The sequence below is a fragment of the Carcharodon carcharias genome, chromosome 9, assembly GCF_017639515.1.
Source record: "Carcharodon carcharias isolate sCarCar2 chromosome 9, sCarCar2.pri, whole genome shotgun sequence".
Lineage (NCBI taxonomy): Eukaryota > Metazoa > Chordata > Chondrichthyes > Lamniformes > Lamnidae > Carcharodon > Carcharodon carcharias.
In genome coordinates this window covers 153,718,659-153,743,543 of record NC_054475.1, presented here as the reverse complement: position 1 = coordinate 153,743,543, position 24,885 = coordinate 153,718,659, and the positions used below count along the sequence as shown (strand labels likewise).

Sequence of the window (24,885 nt, the reverse complement as noted above, 5' to 3'; positions counted from 1 at the left end):
CTTGGTATTTCCCAGGGTCCTACCGTTCTTCGTGTATTCCGGTGCCGCCTTTGTCCTGCATCACCTCGCACTTATCCAGATTAAATTCCATTTGCCACTGATCAGCTCATCTGACCAGCCCATCTATATCCTCCTGTAATCTAAGGCTATCCTCCTCAGTATTTACCACCCCACCAATTTTCGTGTCATCCGTGAACTTACTGATCAACCCTCCTACATTCATGTCTAAATCATTTATATATACCACAAACAGCAAGGGACCCAACACTGTTCCCTGTGGAACCCCACTGGACACAGGCATCCAGTCACAAAAACACCCCTCAACCATCACCCTCTGCTTCCTGCCACTCAGCCAATTCTGGATCCAATTTGCCAAATTGCCTTGGATCCCATGGGCTCTTACCTTCGTTATCAGTCTCCCACGTGGGACCTTATCAAAAGCCTTGCTGAAGTCCAAGTAGACTAAGTCAAATGCATTGCCCTCAGCTACACACCTGGTCACCTCTTTGAAAAATTCAATCAAATTGGTCAGACATGACCTCCCCTTAACAAAACCATGATGACTGTCCTTGATTAATCCCTGCCTCTCCAAGTGTAGATTAATCTTGTCCCTCAGAATTGCTTCCAATAGTTTCCCCACCACTGAGGTTAGACTGAGTGGCCTTTAATTCCCTGGTTTATCCCTTCCTACCTTCTTGAATAACGGTACCACATTGGCTGTCCTCCAGTCCTCTGGCACCTCTCCTGTGGCCAGAGAGGTATTGAAAATTATTGCCAGCGCCCCTGCTATCTCCTCCCTTGCCTCACTCAACAGCCTGGGATACATTTAATCCGGGCCTGGAGATTTATCTACTTTTAAGCCTGCCAGACCACTTAGAACCTCCTCCCTTTCTATGCTAATTTCTTCAATTATATCACAGTCCTTCTGCCTGATTTCCATACCCACATCGTCCCTCTCAATTGTGAACACCAACAAAAAGTATTCATTTAGAGCCCTTCCTACGTCTTCTGGCTCCACACAAATTACCACGGTGGTCCTTAATGGGCCCTACTCTTTCCCCAATTATCCTCTCACTCTTAATGTACTTGTAAAATAACTTTGGATTTTCTTTTATTTTATCTGCCAATGTTTTTTCATGCCCCTTTTTGCTCTCCTAATTTCCTTTTTAAGTCCCCCCCCTCCCCTACACATTCTATACTCCTCTAGGGCTTCTGCTGTTTTGAGCCCTCACTATCTGCCATAAGCCTCCCTTTTTCTCTTTATCCAATCCTGTATATTCCTCGACATCCAGGGTTCCCTGGATTTGTTGGTCCCACCCTTTATCTTTACTGGAATATGTTGGCCCTGTATTCTCCCTATTTCTTTCTTGAATGAGTTCCATTGCTCTGACGCAGATTTACCTAAAAGTAGCTGCTCCCAGTCCATTCTGGCCAAATCATATCTGATCTTATTAAAATCGGCCTTCCCCCAATTTAGAACTCTGACTTCTGGTCCATCCTTGTCCTTTTCCATAACAACCTTGAATCTAACAGAGTTATGATCACTATCTGCAAAATGCTCCCCCACTGATACCTCTACCACTTGTCCGGCTTCATTCTCTAAAATTATGTACAGGACTGCCCCGTCTCTCTTTTTTTCCACCAAGGTCCAGATTAGAGGGGCTGAATGGCCTACTCCAGTTCTGATGTCCCAGCTTTGAACTCAGCCACTGGTGGGTTAGTTAATCACAGCATGTGTGAATGTTGAGTGAAGAATGGCCTTGGTGCTCTTGGATTAGGTAAGCTAGACATCTAGCGAGCTATACAATGAACCAAACTTGAAATGAGTCTTCACTTGAGGATAGAAATCTCCGCAGTCACACAAGCTGCGAACGCTCATTGTCCAAACTGATGCCTAGGCATTCTGGACAATAGCAGGTGTTTGCATCCTCACCTTTAAGAGAGGATATGGAAAATTTGGAGTGGGGAGATATGAATGTGCTGAGGGGAAAATCTTTCCTGAATTAACCGATTGTCTATGTGCTTTTGATTTCCAGATCTACATCACTCCGAATGCAAAACCAGAGCAAAGTACGTGTTTAATGACGTTTTACTCTTTCTGTTTACTTTGACTGGCCGTTTTGAAATTCTGCACTGCGGATTGAATTGTAAGACTAACCATGAATCCTCACTGGTTTTAATTCTTTTCTTGCACAGTGCAACTGAATGAGCTTGGCTTAAAGTTTGTGAAGAGATGTATTAATGCTGTGGAGACCAAAGGTGAGAAAATGAGCTTTCTGTCCCCATTGTTAATAAAACCCAATAGGACCTCAAGCCAGTGTCATAATGTCAAAGGATCCCACTGAACAGAGTTGCACTCTGTGACTGCCAATATAGCCAACTGGGAGCAGATTTGCACTGTCCCTAGTACTAAACGCACTGGGAGCAAGTTTACGCTGTGTCCCTATCACTGGAATCCACTGGAAGCGGATTTACTGTGCTTCTGGTACACACCCTCATCTAACCCACTGCATCACCCACTTAGCCCCTCCAAGAGCTAGATTTATACCATGCTCTCAGTACTGCTGAGAACACAATTATGTTGTCCCTCCAATACTGCTTTCTGCCATTCCATGGCCTCCCCTCATTTAGTGAATAAGTTTCCCTTCTATCTCTATAAATAAAATGATCTCATCTGAGGAATTAAAATTGTGAAAAAAGGTATTGTTTTTAATATTCAGCCCCATTTTAATAAAATATTGAATTTGGATTTATTTGTCTTTGCAGGAATCACCACAGAAGGTGTTTACAGAACTGTTGGCAGCAGCTTCCAAGTACAGAAACTACTAACGCAGTATTTTGGTGAGAACAAAACTTAACAAGAAAGTTACTGGTTGTCATTTGGTTATTCGGAACTTGAGTGTTGCTGAATAAAGACAATTGCAAAGTTTTTCATCTTGCACTCAACAGGACAATCGCAAGAATACCAACGTTAACAGAAGCAATGACTTTATACTGTATGAGAAGAAAGCGGTTGGTAACGAATTAGCACTCTCTTCTCATACAGCATAAAGTTGTTGCTTCCATTAACATTGGGTATTCTTGCAATTGTCCTGATGAATGCAAGACGAAAAGCTTCAACAAAGTATCTATTTTTGGAGTTACTGGTTTTCCCTCTCTGAAACTTTTCATTATTGCACCTCAATGTTTTGGGGAGTCTTCATTGGGTATACCAGAATTGGACTAGTTTGGGTACCATTGTCATATCTACATCTCTGAGTCAAGGACTGCAATGTTCAGAATTTTGGGATTTTATCTATGATGTCCTGCACAGGGGTCATTCCCCAAACCCCACCCCGTGCCTGTAGTAGAGGTAAGCCACCAAGGCAGAAAGACTAAGATGCCGGGGCAGCTAATTTGCACACTGGAAGGGCTCTGCTTCCTGACTCTCTTAATCTTAGCCAATTGCGCTGCTTCTGGTAAAAATTCCAAAGGTGTTCATTTTTCCCGATCTTTGACCCACGCGATGGATTGGACGAACCTGAGGTAATAGGCGCTCTTTACAGTTCAAATCTTCCAACACCCTCAGCCTGGCCTTTGGCAGGGATTGGAGAGTTATTTAAAAAAAATAAATTTTAATTTTAATTCATTTCAGCTCTATTCCCTTTTCTCCTATGTCACTGTTTTTAACTTTATGATCACTTTCCCTTGTTTATATAATTTTAAAAAAGATGTGGGGGCTGTGTCTGAAAATTTGCAAAGAAAGAATTATGAATAAGGGCTGGACTAGAGTCAGGAATGATGTATTATGGTGCAGTGCATTGAAGACAGTAGCAATGCTTGCATTTATATTCTGCCTTTATCATGTAAATATGAAACATCATGAGGTGATTTCACAGAAAAAAGTTGACGCCGTGTCATATTAGGAGATATTAAGGCAGGCGCTTAGTCACAGAGGCAAGTTTCAAGCAGGAAAGAGAGGTGAAGAGGTTTAGCAAGGGAGTTACAGAGCTTAGGGCTTTGGTAATTAAAAGTATGGCCGCCAGTGGTGGCGAGGTAAAACTCCACATTGTGTCAAAGTAGAGTTGGTTTCCCTACATTCATTTAAGAAAAAGTCAATTCCTTATATTGCCACACCAGTCCACCATTTAGACATAAAAGGATAATTTTCCAACAATTTCAGTGGATTCAACAGTCAACTTGTTCAATCATTGCAATCATCAAGAAAACTAAAACAGTATGAGATATTTTTATTTCGTCTTTCAAGGGATGTGAATATCGCTGGCAAGACCAGCATTTGTTGCCCATCCCTAATTACCCTTGAACTGAGTGCCTTACTAGGCTGTGGATCTGGAGTTGCATGTAGGTCAGACTGGGTAAGGACATTAGTGAACCAGATGGGGTTTTTTTTTATTCATTCATGGGATGTGGGCTTCGCTGGCTGGGCCAGCATTTATTGCCCATCCCTAGTTGCCCTTGAGAAGGTGGTGGTGAGCTGCCTTCTTGAACTACTGCAGTTCATGTGTAGGTACACTACAGTGCTGTAAGGGAGGGAGTTCCAGGATTTTGACCCAGCGACAGTGAAGGAACGGTGATATAGTTCCAAGTCAGGATGGTGAGTGACTTGGAGGGGAACTTCCAGGTGGTGCTACCCTTGTCCTTCTAGATGGTAGTGGTCGTGGGCTTGGAAGGTGCTGTCTAAGGAGCCTTGGTGAATTCCTGCAGTACATCTTGTGGATTGTGCACTCTGCTGCTACTGTGTGTCGGTGGTGGAAGGAGTGAACGTTTGTGGATGTGGTGCCAGTCATGAGGGCTGCTTTTTCCTGGATGGTGTCAAGCATCTTGAGTGTTGTGGGCACTGCACTCATCCAGGCAAGTGGAGAATATTCCATCACACTCCTGACTTGTGCCTTGTAGATGCCAGACAGGCTTTGGAGGAGTCAGGAGGTGAGTTACTCATCACAGGACTCCTAGCCTCTGACCTGCTTTTGTAGCCACAGTATTTATATGGCTAGTCCAGTTCAGTTTCTGGTCAATGGTAAGCCTCCAGGATGTTGATAGTGGGAGACTCAGTAATGGTAATGCCATTGAATGTCAAGGGGTGATGGTTAGATTCTCTCTTGTTGGAGATGGCGTGAATGTTACTTGCCACTTTTCAGCCCAAGCCTGGATATTGTCCAGGTCTTGCTGCATTTGGACATGGACTGCTTCAGTATCTGAGGAGTTGCGAATGATGCTGAACATTGAGCAATCATCAGCGAACATCCCCACTTCTGACCTTATATGGAAGGAAGGTCATTGATGAAGCAGCTGAAGCTGGATGGGCCGAGGACACTACCCTGAGGAACTCCTGCAGTGATGTCCTGGAGTTAAGATGACTGACCTCCAACAGCCACAACAATCGATGATAATTTCATTGTCACTATTACTGCTAGATTAGCTTTGTATTCCAGATGTATTAATCGAATTTAAATTCCATGGTGGGATTTGAATCCATGTCCCCAGCGCATTAGCCTGGCCTTCTGGATTAGTAGTGGCATTACCACTTACGCCACCATCTCCCCCTAATATATAATCCAAATTGTGGAGTTGAAGTCAGAGTTGAAATCTCACTGAAGTGTACAGTACACGGGTCAGACCACATCTTGAGTATCTTGTGCAGTTGTGGTCACTGAGACAAGGGAAGACATTGTTTCCCCCACCCCCTTCCCCTGCCCCCATTCCTATTTACCCTCAGAAGACCTGCTAGCATCCACCAATTGCCATTTGGGCTGAGGTGGGGAATGGTCATTTGGGATGAGGTACTAGAGGGTTATCAGCACCTTCAGGATTGGATTGCAAAAATTGGGAAGGGGTGTAAAAACTTTGATGTAAAAGTACGAGAAGGAAAAATCACGTGGCAAAACTTTACGCTGAGCAGGATTTAGGGTGTTCTTTTAAGAAAGGCCACTCTTAAGTATACTGGGTCTGGGAAGTTCTTGCAATAAGGGGACATATCCCATCTCAATGTGGGATTACTGAATTTTCCCCTGGTGGCCATTCTTTCACTCCCATGTGAAACTGAGGGCTGTACAAAACGAGGAACAGATCAGGGCGCCCTGAGCTTATTAAACTGTTTGTATTGGCCAACTTTTACAATGATTGTGGTTTCCTTTATTTTTTTCTCTTAGATCCAAATCATCCTGGTGATGTTGATCTCCAGAACGTTGAGTGGGATATTAAAACAATCACCAGCGCACTGAAGCACTACCTCAGGTAAGAGGCCTTACCTGTCACTGAGTGAAGGATGATGCTTCCAATACTGCACCCCCATCATCTACTACGCATTGCCATAAGTGATATATTTGTCTATATTTTGTTAATAGTTTAAAGATTGCTGGTGTGCTACATCGTAGAACCTTATAGTGCAGAAGGAGGCCATTCAGCCCATCCTGCCTCTTTGAAAGAGGTATCCAATTAGTCCCACTGCTACCCCCACCCCTCGCCACCCCCCCCCCACCCCACACAATCTTTCTCCCTTGCTCTGCCACTCTTCTCTTTTCAAGTATGTATTCAAGTTTCTTTTGAAAGTTACTATTTAATCGACTTCCATCAGCATTTCAGCCAGCACACTCCAGATCACCATCACTCACCAAGCTTTTAAAAAAAATCTCCATGTCTAACTAGCTTAAAAGGCAGATTTTTTTTTTAACAGGGGTACTGCCTTCAAAATAGTTTATCTTGCTGGAAATTAGCTATATTTCTCTAGCCTTACCTGATTTGCATTTGTTTTAACAAAGACGTTTGCTCACTGGTAGATGTAGGCCCGGATCTTCTGGGCAGCAGCGGAGTGGGAGTGACCCCCGCTGACCATGTTTGGAACTGCAGCCTTACGTTTTTGCACTGGGGCCTTTGGGACTTACTGTCCCGCTCCAGTGTGGATCATCAGTGAGGTGAGCCATGAACCCGGGGTGACGAGCAGTAATTCCAGTGAGGCCAAACCCTCCCCCTTTTCTGTCACAAGCTGAAGAAGCGCACCTTGAAGTCTGCCATCAGTTCAGTGAGTTGCAGTGTTGTTAAACTTATCTGTCACCTATTTATTTTTAAATTCGAACCCTCACAATGTTCACCCCCTGGTTCTGCTCACCAGAGCCACCCCCTCTGACCCCTTCCCCCCCCCTCCTAGCTCTGCACAGCCCTCCCGCTCCCTTGGTCACCACCTGGAACCCCAGCTCCTTCGTCCAACCGCGATGTCAGAGAAGAGTGGGGATGCCGGGAGTTGTGAGAGACAGGGGTTGGGATGCTGAGTGGGGTGGGGAGGGGTTGATGCGGGTGGGCGGTGTGGTTTGGTTGATGTGGGAAGGGGTGTTGAGCAGTGCTTGTGTCCAGGGTGAGCAATGCGTGGTTAGGTGGTGGTGGGGTTTGTGTTTTGACATTGATTTCAAGAGCTGCCCCCCCGAGCAAGCTTCACCTCTTTGAGGAACAGCTCTAAATAGATCAGGGTAAAAGTCTGTGTCCATGTCGGGCAGACAGCCCCAGTTTACTCACTGACGGGTCCCGGTAGGATTGTCAGCAAGGTTCTGGTGAACAGGAAGTTCTGGCTTTAGGCATAAGTCAGCTCCCTGGAACCTTCGATGCTGTTTTGGCGCTCCATCGTGCCAAACATCTGAACGTTCACTGCCACTGGGACTGCAAGAAAGGAAAGACTTAACTGTGGTGGAAACACATAACAAAAATACCTGGAAAAACTCAGCAGGTCTGGCAGCATCTGCGGAGAGGAACACAGTTAACGTTTCGAGTCCGAGTGACCCTTCAACAGAACTCGAAACGTTAACTGTGTTCCTCTCCGCAGAAGCTGCCAGACCTGCTGAGTTTTTCCAGGTATTTTTGTTTTTGTTTTGGATTTCCAGCATCCGCAGTTTTTTGCTTTTATCTTATTATGGTAGAAACACACAACTGTGGAGTAGGGGCAACATTCATTTAGACAGAACTCAACTGATCCCTTCAGCCCAGCCAATGCAAGGCTGTGGCTGTGTGTTAAAATAGCTTCCTCTCCAGTGTAGGAGTCATTGCCTCAGTCTTTGAACAGTAGGTTCTCAGTGGAGATTAAAGAGAACGAGAAGCATCAGTTTTGGCAGTCAATATTCTTCCCAGGTATGACTTTTATTGAGCCACAGTGGATATGGAGGTAAGGCCCAAACTTTGTAGATGGGCTCACCCTACATGACTGAAAATAGCTGCAACTGGGATTAGAACATTCTTCAGCCACGAGGGAATTTCTAAAAAAGGTACCAGGAATGAGGAGCTTCAGTTATGTGGCAAGGCTAGAGAAGCTGAGGTTGCCCTCTTTTAAAGCAGAGAGGATTAAGAGGAGACCCAATAGAGATTTGCTCAAAATGAATGAATGGTTTTGATAGAGTAGATGGGGAGAAGCCCTTTCCGTTAGAGGTTGGGGGGGGGGTTGTCGGTAACCAGAGGACACAGGTTTGGAGTGACTGGCAGAAGGGCCGGAGGCGACATGAGATTTTTTTTATGCCGTGAGTTGTTATGATTTGAAATGCGCTGTCTGAAAGGGTGGTGAAAGCAGAATCAATGGTAACTTTCACCAGAGAACTGGATAAGTACATGAAAATGGAAAATGAATGGTGTGGCAGTGGGACTAATTGAATAGCTCTTTCAAAGAGCTGGCATAGACTCGATGGGCCAAATGGCCTCCTTCCAAGCTGTATGATTCAATGGGCAGAATTTTCTGCCTGTCGAGCGGGCAGGCCTGACCCAATCTCTGGCGGGCAGGGAGCCAATCTCCGCCGGTGAAGCGGGCCCCGCTGCCATTGTAAGTGGGCGGAGCATGACGTCCGCTGGGAAGCACTATGCCTTCCTGTGCGGGCAGGGGAGGTTCCCCAAATGCCAGAGTGCGCTGTTCTGCGCATGCACATGGAAAAGCGCACATGTCCCCGAGGCAAAGCGCTGCCTCTGGGAGATCGCTGAAAGGTTTTTAAACCTTAAAAAATAAATTAAAAAATCATTAACATGTCCCTCTCGTGTGACAATGTCACACGAGATGGGACATGTTAATAACTTGCACAAAAACTTTAATAAACTTTTTTAAAACCGTCATGAAACTTCATCCCGCCAGTGGATGAGGTTTCATGTATTTTCAGAAGCCCGCTGGGGCTCCTGGCCTGCCCACCAGCCTTAAGGTTGGACGGGCAGGTCCTTTAATTGTTTTAATTATCCTGTCAATGGCCTCAATTGGCCATTGACAGGTCGGCGGGCAGACAGCTGATCTCACTGTGCCCCCGCCTTCCTGAAGATTTAAATGGGGCAGGATGATGTCAGGGATTCCCCCCAATGTCATCCTGTGTCGGCAAGCGGGACCCACCTCCTTCTCGCGATGGAAAAATTCAGCCCTATAAGTCTGTACAGAGAGCCTATTGAAAGGAATTTAACCTGTAAGTTGTCTGTTTAGCTCTGAAAATCGACAGACTTGTTTGAGCCAACTTGGACAACTGACTGCGTTTTTTACTATTGCTCCAAAATTCTTCTGTGAATATACCTGTCTGGTAATTCTGTCTGGCATGAAAGTGACTGACACCTAACCATGCTCTGAAATGACAGGAATGTGTAGTAAATCCTACTTAGAAATCCAGAGACAAAAATGGATTTGATGTCTGTCCAGGACATGCTATATCACAGGTTATTTTGCGCATGTGCTAAGAGTTTGGATTGTTGGGAGACAGTGTGTTGGACTATGGAACTGGCGTTTGCGATAGATGAAAGAGAAGGGTTTGAAAGGTGACAGCATGCTTGTAGCAGACAGAAATCAATGTTTTAAAAAATGTCGCCATTCAACTATTTTCTGGCAGGCTTCCATGATGGATATACATCACGGACTCTGAGCGCTCTTCATAAGATACACATGCTGACAAATCTGGTCAATTTTGTTCCAGAAGGAATTATTTTAAACCCTCCCAACAAGTTAAAATTGATTCTAGTACCACAGACGGCAATCCTTCAGGAAAATTGTTTCCATTTTTGTTTTAATCCTTGGGTACTAAAATTGCATGGTAGTTGTTTGCACACTGAAAGCAGACCCAGCACTCATATTACTGCAGTTAAAAGAAGAGATTTAATTGTGCAACAAAATCTTCAAGTATTCTTTTTAGTTTTTTATTTTAAAAAAACCAAGCACCAGTTTCTTCCCTTACCCTAGCTCTGAACTTTTATCTTTCTCTAGTTTTGTGTCTCATCTCACCTCGCCTCATGACTCTTTTCAGCTCAGCTTGTTCATGAAGCTTCCCTCCTGACTTCTTGGTGCCATTTTCATAGTCTGCCGATTACACAGTCTCCCTCCTAGTCCCCAAAACTAATGGATGCCATAAATTGTCCATTATCTCAGGTACTGTCTCCCTCCCTTTCAAAACCTCTGCTATGAGCCTCACGCTAAATCCCTCTGTCCTCGCACACTACCATCCTGTCTCCAGTTTCCTTTTCCTCCCAAGCTCCTTGAACCTCCCAAGTTTTCTCCTGACCAGCATCCATAAACTTCAGCTCATCTGAAGCTCTGCTGTTTGGCTATTGGAGCAAGATAGGTTACAATCAGCCATCATGCTTGTGCTCATTCATTGGCTCCTGTTTTCTCAACACCTCATATTTAATGCCTAGTCTTCATGTTTCAATCCTTTAATGCTAATTTCCCTCCCTATCTCTCTAACCTTCTCCAGCTGCGACAACTTTGTTAAAGCTCTACATTTGTGCAACTCTGGCCTCAGCCCCACCCCTCTTTGTCTCGCCATTGATGACTAAGCATTCAGCCGCGTAGACTCTAAACCCTGAAATTCCCTCCTTCAATGTCTCTGCCTCTTCACCTCTCCCTTTCCTTTAAGACCCTCATTGTGACCTACCTCTTTGACCAAAGTGTTAGTTAAGCCTGCTAATATCTCCTCCTTTGGCTCTGCATCAATTTCTATCTGATTATTTTTCTTAGAAGCATCTGAGGATATTTTTCTATGTCAAAAGAACTTTACAAATCCTCATTTCTATTGTTGCTTCCTCAATTATCCCTTCTCCCCTTTTTCTCATTCACTATTCTAATTTTCTCAAATGTTTTTGGCTTTGTTCTAATCTAACTACCTTGTTGAAACTATGGCCTGAATTTTCCGGTCGGCGATTTGGGGGTGGGGCCCGCTCGCCGATGGAAAAATGACCCGGGAAAATGACGTGGTATGAGATTGGGAGGAACCCCCGACATCATCGCGGTCCACTTAAATATTCCGGAAGGCGGGCGGACAGCCAAATCAGTTGTCCGCCCACTGACCTGTCAATGGCCAATTGAGGCCATTGACAGGATAATTAAGATAATTAAAGGGCCTGCCCGTCCAACCTTAAGGCTGGCGGGCAGGCCAGGAGCCCCAGCGGGCTTCTGATAATACATGAAACCTCGTCCACTGGCGGGATGAGGTTTCGTGTCCTTTTTTTAAAAACTTTAATAAAGCTTATGTGCTTCTTATTAACATGTCCCATCTCATGTGACTTGTCATGTTAACTTTTTTATTTTTCTATTTTTAAAGTTTTTTTTTTTACACTGTCAGTAATCTCCCTGAGACAGCACTTAATCTCAGGGAGCAGAGCGCACTTTGACAAATGGGGAATCCCTCCCGCCTCCCCCCACAGGAAGCGCATCGCAACCGCCCAGTTGGGCAGGCTGCTGGGTGGGCCCACTCAAAATTCTGCCCGTGTGTATTTCTCTTAAGCTCTAGGATCTAGCTTTTCCCCACTTCCTCCTGTGTGTCACCCTTCCGTCTGGAAGCAGAAACAGTTTTAGTAAGAACAGGGCCTGTGGCTTCAGACAAGCTCCAAAAGCCAATGTTTTCCTGTATCGAAGCAAAACACTGCGGATGCTGGAAATCTGATATAAAAAGAGAAAATGCTGGAAAAACTCAGCAGGCCTGACAAGCATCTGTGGAGAGAGAAACAGGGTCGATGCTTTGAGTCTGTATGACTCTTCAGAGCCAATTTTTTTTCGTTGTCCAGTCAAAAGCTAGTGTTGGGTAAAGGCAATCAGTCAGTCTGCAGTATAGTGTCTAATTCTTAGCACCCCACTTTAAGGAGAATGCAGAGGCTTTGAGAAGACGCAGAAAAGATGCGCGAGAATGGTTCCAGGAATAAGGGACTTCAATTGCGTGGCTAGATTGAAAAAGTGAGATTGTTCTGTTTGGAGAAGGGAAAGTTGACAGGTGACTTGATAGATGTGTTCAAAATCGTGGTGGGGCGGGGTGGTGGGGGAGGTGGTGGGGGGGTGGGGTGCGGGTCTAGACATAGTAGATAGGGAAAAAACTGCTCCCATTGATGGAAAGGTTGGGAACCAAAGGACACAGGTTTAAGGTGATTTGCAGAAGAAGCAGCAGCAACATGAGTGGTTCTTGAGTGAGGAGAATTTGCATAAAGAATTAATTTTATGTCGCGAGTGGTTTGGATCTGGAATGCACTGCATGAGAGCTTGGTGGGGGCCTTCCTTCAAAAGCAGATAGGATAAGCAACTGAAGAGAAAAACGTTGCAGAGCTACTGGGAAATGGCAGGGGAGTGGGTCGAACTGAGTTACTCTTACAAAGAACTGGCACGGGCCAAATGAGCTAAATAAGCTCCTGTGCTGTAACCATTCTGTGATTCTGTCATGATGAACAGTGCAGATTAGGACACGTTTTATGCACCAGAGCAAGAAACTGCCAACCAATTCTGAGCAAATTCTTCAGAGCGTATGACAGGCCTAAGATTCATTTCAATCACTGAAAGATTAAAACTAGTCAGACTGAAGCCTATTCATGTACAAATCGCTTAGGTTCTACTAAGTGACACACAATGCCAAGAGGTGGTTTGCATCCATGAGTCACACATAGTGAGTTCCTGATGTTGAGAATGCTGCTGTTGGGAAATACCATAAGGAGATCAGGTACATGGAAAGAAGAGAAATTGGATTGGAGTTTTTGCATGTCTAGAACATCACAAGCAGAGCTTTGATAGCAATTTCCCTTCCACTCTCTGATGCATGACATTGAGGGGGAGAAAACAACATTGAGATATTATTTTTATGGCATGCTGCGTAGATCGATAGAACGATATTAGCGTAGAAAACTGCAAAGGCAAGAAATTGATTTAGCCAGCATTTTAATAACTCATTGCAGATGGGAATAACATATTGGAAAAATTGATTCTTTATGCAAATTCTGCTTGCTGAAGAAGCTGTCATTGCCTTTGAATTCAACCAGTTTGCTTTGAACTTATTCCTTAAGTCTTCAGGGTAGTTTAATGATGGGTTTGTAATTGCACTTCCAATTCAAAGCAGCTTTGCAATATGATCTGGTTCATTTGGTGTTGAATTTGCCCTGTTAATACTATAGGATGGATTCGGCAACAACAGGATGAATCTGCATATGCTGATTTCTTGTGCTTGCTACCGATCTTTTTTGCTGTCAGGAGTCTGGGCACACAATCTGGAATCAACATTAATGGTCAATGTGGCTGAGTGATGTCCTTGGGCAAAGTCAAAATGCTGGACCCAAAGCAAGTGCGGTCAACGGGAATCGGTGGCCTTTGGCGCGGACCACACTTTGCCTTCCGAGTCACAGGAAGGAATCACCTCTCAGGAAGGGCTCTGATGTCAGAAGCAGCAGGACATACTGGCTTCACAAAATCGTACAGCACAGATGCAGACCATTTGGCCCATCATACCAGTGCTGGCTCTTTGAAAGAGCTATCTGATTAGTCTCACTCCACCGCTCTTTCCCCATAGTTCTGCAGTTTTATCCTCTTCGTATTTATTCAAATCCCTTTTGAAAGTCACTATCTAACCTGCTTCCATCACTCGTCCAAGCAATGCATTCCAGATCGGAATACATCTACCTGGAAATAATTGAGGAAGTTGACATCCCTGGCTTTAGGTTATAACAGCAATATTTCCAGAGCCTTACTGTTTGTTGCTACCATGCAGTACAGAGCTGGCACATCAAGTGATAGTAAGGACTGCAGTGGCCTGAAACTTGACTCAACACTGACCTATTGAGATGGAGATCTGAAATAGCAGAGTGGATCGCACCTATTGCAAGTATTTCAGGCAGCTCCACTCCAGTTCAATCATCACAAGGTGGGGAGAAGAGTTGGGTTGCTCTGCACTATCTGCATCTCCTGCTTCTTTTTCCTGTTATATAAGAAATAGGAACAGGAGTAGGCCATTGGGCCCTTCAAGCCTGGTCTGCCAGTCACTAAGATCATGGCTGATCCACCTCAACTCCACCTTCTCTCACTATGCTTAATTACCTTAGAACCCAAAAATCAATCTCTGTCTTGAATATACTCAATGACTGAGCATTCACAGCCCTCTGGGGTAGAGAATTCCAAAATTCACGGCCTTTTGAGTAAAGAAATTTCTCTTCATCTGAGTATGAAATGGCTGACCTCTTTTTCTGATTCAATGTGCCCTAGTCTCCAAAGCAGGGGAAACATCCTCCCAGCATTGCAAAAGATTTATATGTTTCAATGAGATCACCTTCTAAACTTTAGGGAATATAGGCCTGGTCAACTCAATCTCTCCTCATTAGAACAATCTCCTCACTTCAGGCATCAGTTTAATGAACCTTTGTTTTACTTCCTCTAGGGCAGGAATATCCTTTCTTGGTTAAGAGACTGATTCCCTTGAATCGTGGGAAAGGCTGCTAATGGTTTGAGATGTTCTCTGAGCTTTCTTTAGGCTTTCACACTTAAAGGCCTCAATAGGCCCAAAGGCAGGCAGGCCACCCACCCCTTCAGACCCACCGGTGGGAGTGTGTACGATCCAGCCCCATGTGTCCCTACAGCTTGCTTTCCCAACTATCTTTTGTATCGTCAGCAAAACCCCCTCTCATAACTTGACTAATGTCATAGACATAATCCCTGACTTGGCATATTTTCAATTATATTAATCTAGTATCACACCAGAAATGCAAATCTGTTTTTTTGTTCGTGTGTGTAACACTGTTATATACATAGAGGAAGTGCAACTTCCTATTTGCTTAAAAAATAGTGGCACTGGGTTTGAGCTTCAAATGCTTGATTACGTGTTTAGGACAAATGACACCTCACCCATGTGTTGCAGGTGGGTATGAAGGTAAAGTTTGCGTTTTTATGGGCCCTGCAAATATTGCTGTTTGAACAAAGATAAGACTTTATTGTATGTGAAGTATTAAACACCCCTGCTCTCTGCTCAATGCAGGAATCTTGAAGAGCCAGTGATGACCTACAAACTACATAGAGAACTTGTTTCTGCATCTAGTAAGTGTTCTGTTCTTGCTCCGTCCTTGAAGGTGTCTCACACTCCGTGGCTCGGTCGCTAAATGCAGGGCACGGTGGCATAGTGTTTAAGTGACTGGACTAGTAATCCAGAGGGCTGGACTGGTGATCCAGAGACATGAATTCAAATCCCACCACAGCATCTGGGGAATTTAAATTCAATTAGATAAATCTGGAATAAAATGCAAGGGTCAATAATGGTGACCATGGAACTACCAGGTGTTATTAAAAACCCATCTGGTTCACTAATGCCCTTTAGGGAAGGAAATCTGCCGTCCTTACCTGGTCTGGCCTTGGCCTAAATATGGTTCCAGATCCATAGCAATGTGCTTGGCTCTTAACTACCCTCTGAAATGGCCCAGCAAGCCACCCTCTCGAGGGCAATTAGCGATGGACAATATGTGCTGGCCTTGCAACAACACACATCCAATGAATAAGAAAAATTGTCATCCAGTGTAGATCTGAGTCAAGTAGTTAAAAATGTCCTGGACTAAGAACTGAACATTCTGGAAACACTCAGCAGGTCAGGCAGCAAGAATGGAGAGAATCAAGAGTTAATGGCCTGGACTTTTCGCCGAGTCAGGGTGAATCGGGAGCCCTTTAAAAATGGCGGACAGGTCCCAATTCTGGGATTCAGAACCCCATTCCCGGGGTTTCTGATTTTCAGGAGTGCCTTTTAAGGGTGCAGGCTGGTTCAGGTCAAAAGCCCACATCCTGCATTCCCGACCAGGCCAACTTCATTGCGGGAATAGGCATGTCCTAGTTCGCCACAATTTATATAGAACCAGCTTTTCAAAGAGTCGTGGTTCACAATCCTTCAGAGATGTCATGAACCATAGTCTGTACAAGGGAACCTTTTTGAAAGGTAAGTTTGAAAGGTCCAACTCATGCCCCCCACCCAACCCCATGTCCCCTCATGCCCTGTATGCCATGGTATGCTCCCCTAAACAACCACCATGGGTCCTCATGCACCCATGTCAAACTATGGCACTTCCATGCCCATTCACCCAGAATACAATGTATAGAAGCAATGAACCCGACCTATAATGATGAGGAGTTTGGGTGTTTCAGTGGATTAATGTAGTTCTGGGCTCTCAGCCAAGCCTTATTATGTTTCCTTGGCTAAGAGCCCAGACATCCATTAAAGTACGAAAACACCTGAGCCCCAAATAAATCATTGCTTGATTGACAGCTCTGACTCTCTGATCTCTTCTGTCATGTTTATTTATGCAAAATTGAGGTTTTAAGGGCTTGCAGTTTCTGATACTAAAACTTCAAAGTGGTCTGGATGATTGACACTTTTATTGGGCTGCAGTAAAAGTATTTTTATGAATGAGTGACCTGTTTATTTAAAACTTTTTTTAACACATCCTACTGTCACAGCAGGGTTCATTGCTTCTATATGGTGTATAGTGCATGGATGGAAGTTCCATAACAAAAACAGAATTACCTGGAAAAACTCAGCGGGTCTGGCAGCATCGGCGGAGAAGAAAAGAGTTGACGTTTCGAGTCCTCATGACCCTTCAACAGAACTGAGTGAATGTTAGAAGAGGGGTGAAATATAAGCTGGTTTAAGGTTGGGGGGGTGGTGGAGGGAGAGAAGTTGGGGGGTGGGGTGGTGTGGTTGTAGGGACAAGCAGGCAGTGATGGGAGCAGATAATCAAAAGATGTCACAGACAAAGGAACAAAAAAGTGTTGAAGGTGGTGATGTTATCTAAATGAATGTGCTAATTAAGAATGGATGGCAGGGCACTCAAGGTACAGCTCTAGTGGGGGTGGGGTGGAAAGACTAGCAGGGCATAAAAGATTTTAAAATAATGGAAATAGGTGGGAAAAGAAAAATCTATATAAATTATTGGAAAAAAACAAAAGGAAGGGGGAAGTAACGGAAAGGGGGTGGGGATGGAAGAGGGAGTTCAAGATCTAAAGTTGTTGAATTCAATATTCAGTCCGGAAGGCTGTAAAGTGCCTAGATGAGGTGCTGTTCCTCCAGTTTGCGTTGGGCTTCACTGGAACAATGCAGCAAGCCAAGGACAGACATGTGGGCAAGAGAGCAGGGTGGAGTGTTATAATGGCAAGCGACAGGGAGGTTTAGGTCTTTCTTGCGGACAGACCGCAGGTGTTCTGCAAAGCGGTCACCCAGTTTACATTTGGTCTCTCCAATGTAGAGGAGACCACATTGGGAGCAATGAATGCAGTAGACTAAGTTGGGGGAAATGCAAGTGAAACGCTGCTTCACTTGAAAGGAGTGTTTGGGCCTTTGGACAATGAGGAGAGAGGAAGTGAAGGGTCAGGTGTTGCATCTTTTGCGTGGGCATGGGGAGGTGCCATAGGTAGGGGTTGAGGAGTAGGAGGTGATGGAGGAGTGGACCAGGGTGTCCTGGAGGGAATGATCCCTACAGAATGCCGTCGGGGGGGGGTGAAGGGAAGATGTGTTTGGTGGTGGCATCATGCTGGAGTTGGCGGAAATGGTGGAGGCTGATCCTTTGAATACGGAGGTTGGTGGGGTGATAAGTGAGGACGTGGGAGACCCTATCATGTTTCTGGGAGGGAGGAGAAGGCGTGAGGGCAGATGCGCGGGAGATGGGCCGGACATGGTTGAGGGCCCTGTCAACGACGTGGGTGGAAAATCTTGGTGAAGGAAGAAGGAGGACATGTCAGAGGAACTGTTTTTGAAGGTAGCATCATCGGAACAGATGTGACGGAGGCGAAGGAACTGAGAGAATGGGATGGAGTCCTTACAGGAAGCGGGGTGTGAGGAGCTGTAGTCGAGGTAGCTGTGGGAGTCGGTAGACTTGTAATGGATATTGGCGGACAGTCTATCACCAGAGATTGAGACAGAGAGGTCAAGGAAGGGAAGGGAAGTGTCAGAGATGGTCCATGTGAAAATGATGGAAGGGTGGAGATTGGGAGCAAAATTAATAAATTTTTCCAAGTCCCGACAAGAGCATGAAGCAGCACCGAAGTAATCATCGATGTACCGGAGAAAGAGTTGTGGGAAGGGGCCGGAGTAGGACTGGAACAAGGAATGTTCCACATACCCCATAAAGAGACAGGCTTAGCTGGGGCCCATGCGGGTACCCATAGCCATACCTTTTATTTGGAGGAAGTGAGAAGAGTTAAAGGAGAAATTGTTCAGTGTGAGAACAAGTTCAGCCAGATGGAGTAGTTTACTCTCTTGCATTTCACTTGCATTTCCCCCAACTTAGTCTACTGCATTCGTTGCTCCCAATGCGGTCTCCTCTACATTGGAGAGACCAAATGTAAACTAGGCGACTGCTTTGCAGAACACCTGCGGTCTGTCCGCAAGAAAGACCCAAACCTCCCTGTCGCTTGCCATTTTAACACTCCACCCTGCTCTCTTGCCCACATGTCTGTCCTTGGCTTGCTGCATTGTTCCAGTGAAGCCCAACGCAAACTGGAGGAACAGCACCTCATCTTCCGACTAGACACTTTACAGCCTTCCGGACTGAATATTGAATTCAACAACTTTAGATCTTGAGCTCCCTCCTCCATCCCCACCCCCTTTCTGTTTCTTCCCCCTTCCTTTTGTTTTTTCCAATAATTTACATAGATTTTTCTTTTCCCATCTATTTCCATTTTTTTTAGATCTTGTATGCCCTGCTAGTCTTTCCACCTCACCCCCACTAGAGCTGTACCTTGAGTGCCCTGCCATCTATTCTTAATTAGCACATTCGGTTAGATAATATCACCAACTTCAACACCTCTTTGTTCCTTTGTCTGTGACATCTTTTGATTATCTGCTCCTATCTCTGCTTGCTTGTCGCTACAACCACATCAGCCCCCCCCCCCCACCACTTGTCTCCCACCACCAACCCCCCCCACCTTAAACCAGCTTATATTTCAGCCCTCTTCTAATATTCACTCTGTTCTGTTGAAGGGTCATGAGGACTCAAAACGTCAACTCTTTTCTTCTCCGCCGATGCTGCCAGACCTGCTGAGTTTTTCCAGGTAATTGTTTTTGTTTTGGATTTCCAGCATCCGCAGTTTTTTGTTTTTATCTATGGAAGTTCCATAGCTTTGCATAGGGGGCATGAGGGGCCATAAGGGTTTGTCAGGGGCTCTACCTTGGCATGTGGGGCCATAGGCAGTTGGGGGGGGGTGGTGGTAGAGGTATGAGGTAGCATGGGGAGTAAGTGGGGGGTAAGGGGTGAGGGCTGGAGAACCTTTTTATTATGACTGGGATGAAGTCCCACAGCATCAAGGCCTTTCGAGCAGCCAGCTTCTGCACCTGGCTACCTTCAAAATTTGTCCCGAGAAGGCTGGCCTGATTCCAGACTGAACCACCCCCCCAAAAAAAACCAATTAAAATCCTGTCCATGCAGGCGCTTTCTCCCAGGAGGGGTGGGGCCAGGAATTTTACAGGCTCCTGCTACCCTCCTCGAGATTGAGAATCCAGGCCAGCATTTCAGCTGGTTGACCTTGAAGAAAGATCGAAATAGAATAGGTTTTAAGCCAGTGGAGAGGGGACGGAAGGAAACATAAAAACGCTCTGTTATAGGATGAAGGGCAGGAGAAATGAAATGACAAATGGTTTCATGGTGCAAAAGCCAAAAGGAGTGGTAATGGGTATGGTAAAGGAACAAATGATGTGTCAAGGTGAAGTGTGAATGGCTAAATAGCAACCACCTGAATGCACAGTTAAGCGAAAAAGAAATGAGATGAGACTGACCCAGCAAAAAAAAGCACATGAAACAAGATGGAGGCAGAGGTCATGAAGTAAAATTGTTGAACTCTGTGTTGAGTCCAGAAGGCTGTAGAGTGCTGAGTTGAAAGATGAGGTCCTGTTCCTCAAGCTTGTGGAGAGCTTTATTGGAACACTGAGGCAGGCCAGGGACAGAAAGGTCAGAGTGGGACAATTAAAATGACCAATGACAGGAAGCTTGGGGTTATGCTTGTGGAAAAATTCCCAATTGACTTCAGTCTGTACTGGTGTTAGCTCAGATGCACAACTGAATCATATTTGCCCAGGACTCCTGAATTGGAGTAGGGAAAATTTGCCAGGCTTTGTCTTCTTGATCAGTGATCTGTGCTGGACATGTGGGTGGGTGTCAGGCAAGGACAGGAACAAGAAGCTTGACACTGTCCAGGACAAAGCAGTCCGCTTGATTGGCACCACATCCACAAACATTCACTCCCTCCACCAGCAACGCACAATAGTTGCAGTGTGTACCATCTACAAGATGCACTGCAGGAATTCACCAAGGCTACTTAGATGGCACCTTCCAAACCCATGAGCACTACCTTCTAGAAGGAAAAGGGCAGCAGACACATGGGAACGCCACCACTTGGAAATTCCCCTCCAAGCCACACACCATCCTAACTTGGAAATATATTGCCATTCCTTCACTGTCACTGGGTCAAGATCCTGGAACTCCCTTCCTAACAGCGCTGTGGGTGTACCTATAGTACACGGACTGTGGCGGTTCAAGAAGGCTGCTCACCACCACCACCTCAAGGGCAATTAGGGATAGGCAATAAATGCTGGCCTAGACAGCGAAGCCCATATCCCGAGAATGAGTTTTTAAAAAAAAAAAGCCCAGTTGTTGTGGGATCCCACAAGTCAGTCACCTGCTGAGACTTCCATGGTTAGGATTTGAAGAAAGGCCGCTTGGATAAAGTATTGAGGCTTTCTTTTAACCAGGTAACCAAAGAAAAGTTGATGCCTTTGAGAAATGGAAGGGAGGTGAGAATTTGTGTGAGGAAAAGGAAAGTGGGAAAGAGGAACAACTGATTGTATCTGTTAGCTTGTAGGCAGAGTAAAAGTACCCAACCAATACCACATGTTAGCCTTTAACAATGTTTTAATGAAGGCAATTCATTTCTGCCTGCGGATAATTATGACTGACTTAACATTGTGATGCCAAATGTAACTTATTTTTGTATTCGTTCATGCGATGTGGATGTCACTGGCAAGACGAGCATTTGTTGCCCCTCCTTAATTGCCCTTGGGAAGGTGATGGAGAGCCACCTTCTTGACCCGCGGCAGTCCATGTAGTGTAGGTATTCATGAGTGCAGTAAGGGAGGGGTTCCAGGATATTAATCAGTGACAATGAAGGAATGGTGGTATTGTTCTGAGTCAGGATGAAATCGGTATGTCCTAGCATTGAGGATCTCTCCTTTGTTCAGAATTCCTAAGATCCACTGGCTGTGTTTCTGTGCAGTAAGAACTCTTGGCTCTAGGTAGGCCATAGAAGTAAGAATATTTTTGCTGGATGTCTCTCAAGCCTATAGCATGTCCTCTTTGTGGTGCAGAGTACAAATAAGAGACATGCCTAAGAATCACTGTTTTGAACGTTCATGATCTTGTTTGCCAGATCTTCATACATGATCTCAGAATGAATGCATCAAAGAATATTTTCATCATAGAATAGTTTTGTTATCTATCCTTGGGAGTTTGGATGCTGGCAAGGTCAGAGTTTATTATCCATCCCTAGTTGTCCTTGAGAAGGTGGTAGGTCTTTCAATCCTTTCTCCTGACGGATGCTTATGTCAGTAGATGAGGTTCCAGTCATTTAATTTGAGTCTCGTTTGTGATGGAGAAGTCTTCAGGAGCTTTGAATTGAACCACGTTCTACAGAATAATCCAGCCTGGTAGCTGGATGATTCATAAGACCCTTCTGTCTGTCACTTAAAGCCTCAAGACCACAGCTTCATCCTCCCACCACTGGTCTTTGCTCTCTCCCAGGGAGTTTATACCGCCTTGCCCTGCCAAGACAGAAAGAGAGAAAAACTAGGCATTCAGGCTGAATGTGTGGAACAGTTGAAGGTGCACCTGACCTTCATTCTTCCAGAAACTTTTGCTGCTGTGTCACTGATCATCAAATTCCTCTTCAGAAATTTGTGTGTGGTGGTGCTCACAGAGGGCATGGTAAGTGTCTTACCTTCCCAGCTCTGATCCGCTCTTCCAACATCTTCTGGGACTGCGCTGCAATCCTGGGTACAATTAATGCACTACTCCTCCATATCCCTTTATGCCTGCCTTCTGACCACCTGTAAAGAACACAATGTCAAGGAGCCGGTGGATCCTTCTCTTGATTTCATTCGGAGAGCCTGTAGATCATTCTCAGCTAAGTTTTGAGCTCTCTCCCTGTAAATCTTCTCATTCTCTACAGTACTCATCTGTGTGGAGAGAAAAGAAAAGAGTTTGTAGACTATCCATTGAGCAATTTTAAATGACTTGCAGAGAAATCTTTAAGACAGAGCCATCTGCCACCTACCGTGCACTCTCCAGCTTCATTCGGAATTCTCCTCAGTCTCCATCACCCACTCTCTCTACTATAGAACTCCACCCTGTCTTGAGGCCTTATTGTTTACGTTCAGACCACACTGGCCATTTCCACTCATTGCTGTGTTCTGATGTATTCAAATTACTTTGACAGAAATTTTGATTGTTTGCTGGTTAACATTGGTGGAACAATGTTAACAGCCGGTGGTAAATGCTGAGCTGCTCAAATCCCAAAGGGCAATCTGAACAACTGACACAACTGTTTTGTAATTTGTATATATTTTGAGATGCATGCCTTCAATTCAGGAGTAATAAGACCACTGAGTCTTATAGTTTTCTTACTAAACTAAATGAAACCTTTATTAAAATAATTTAAGCACATATATAGGTTTATAAATTACTAATATAATAACTTCTAGCTCCCCTAATTAATCTACCACCCAGTTACACCTCCATTAAAGCAATAGTAAGACACAGATTTTAAAAGACCCACACAAAGTAACACAATATCCTGGACAGTCAAATTCAAAGTGAGTTTTTCTCAATTTCGGTTCCTTGTAGGCAGCAGCTGGAGGCTTAGATGCTGGAAGATTTTCACAATTGTTAGATCTTAGAATTCCTTTCCTTGTACACAGCTTCTCTCCTTGATACATATTTTCCCCTTGGAACGCAAATTCCCATTAATTCGCTATGTTTTTGGACTTTACCTCTAATAATAAAATCTATCATAGTACTAATTTTACCCATAATATTGGGGAAAAATAAACACGCTATTTCTTAACTGCTCCTGGCTAGGTGAAACATTTCAGCCCCTCCTTTGAATTCAATCTACTCTGGTTTATTTAAAGATGCAAATGTTCCCTTTACACCTCACATTCTAAAACTTCCCCCATGTTTACCTATTTAGCATTTCAAATCTGGCTTCTCTTCTCACATCAAAGCACCCAACCAGCTGTCTGTAATTCAATTAAGTCACGCACACACAAACACACACTATTTCTATCATTGTAATAAACTCCAAATAACATTATGAACATTATATCTCCCTGACATTATAACTCCTCCTCATTGAAAAATGAACTGTTATCATTTAAAAAGACAGCTTCATTTTCTGAACCCATCTTACAATACCTCCTATACTTACTACACACTATTACATTACCAGATGCATGTATTAACATAACATATATACAAATCCTTGGTATCAACAGAAATCATTCCAGCCCAGTGTCCAGGTTTTAAATGTCCAATTTTCCCTTTAAGCTTGAAATTCTTGACAATGCATCTGCCATCAGGTTTTCTTGTCCAGCCACATGTATAATCTGTAAATTAAATGGTTGCAGTAATTAACTCCATCTGAATAGCCTTGCGCTCTTGCCTCGAAATTTGTCCAGAAACTTTAAAGGATTGTGGTCTGTATAAACACTTGTTTCTGGCAAATGGCTTGCCACATAAATCTCAAAACGCTGCAAAGCTAACGCCAAACCACGGCAGATGGTGGAATTTGAATTCAATAAAAAACAGGAATTAAAAGTCTGAAGATCATGAAACCATTGTCAATTGTCGTAAAAACCCATCTGGTCCACTAACGCCCTTTAGGGAAGGAAATCTGCCATCCTTACCTGGTCTGGCCTACATGTGACTCCAGACCCACAGCAATGTGGTTGACACTTAAATGACCTCTAAACAAGAGCAATAATGGATGGGCAATAAATGCTGGCCTAGCCAGCGACGCCCACATCCCATGGATGAATTAAAAAAACCCAAAGTCTCCTTCTCAATCATTGAATATCTTCTCTGTTAAACATTCAACTTCCGTGAAAATTAGCCTATCGGTTTCTCAATTCCAGTGTTGGCACCTTGTAACAATGCCTATATTGCTTGTGTCAACGGCCAACTTACATTGCTTGGAATAATTGGGTACTGCCAAAACTGGTGGAGTAGTTAATAGTTTTCAAACTATCAAATGCCTTCTGACACTCCTGTGCCCATTGAAACTTCCTGTTTTTTGACAGTTCAATGGAGCAACCACACTGTTAAAATTTGGTACAGATTTCCAATAAAACCCACTCATGCCCGAATTCTCTAAACTTCTCATTTTGTTGTAGGATTGGGGAAATCCATGATAGCCTTGACTTTCACATCTCTCTGAGCCATCTTACCACGTCCAATGGTATGGCCTAGAAACATAACTTGCGCTTTTGCAAATTCACTTTACAAAATTGCAAATTGAAAATCAATTTCAGAAGCCTGCATTTCTACCTATTTCTCATTAACTACTACCATGAACATCTCCTTTTGGCCTTCTTCCCTGTCTGCCTTCATTTTCTTCACTTGCTGTGATATCTTTAAATG

General features: G+C 44.4%; 1 protein-coding gene across 5 annotated transcripts in view; it reads left to right on the top strand.

The window, feature by feature from the left end:
* Nucleotides 1-24,885, top strand: part of ophn1 (oligophrenin 1) — a 235,478-nt gene that overhangs the window by 145,501 nt on the left and 65,092 nt on the right. For all 5 annotated transcript variants that reach the window (XM_041195078.1, XM_041195079.1, XM_041195080.1 and 2 more), the window contains 5 exons: nt 2,037-2,070; nt 2,197-2,259; nt 2,767-2,841; nt 6,150-6,234; nt 15,204-15,262. In XM_041195078.1, coding sequence (XP_041051012.1) covers nt 2,037-2,070; nt 2,197-2,259; nt 2,767-2,841; nt 6,150-6,234; nt 15,204-15,262 — 316 coding nt within the window. The remainder of the gene's footprint in view (nt 1-2,036; nt 2,071-2,196; nt 2,260-2,766; nt 2,842-6,149; nt 6,235-15,203; nt 15,263-24,885) is intronic.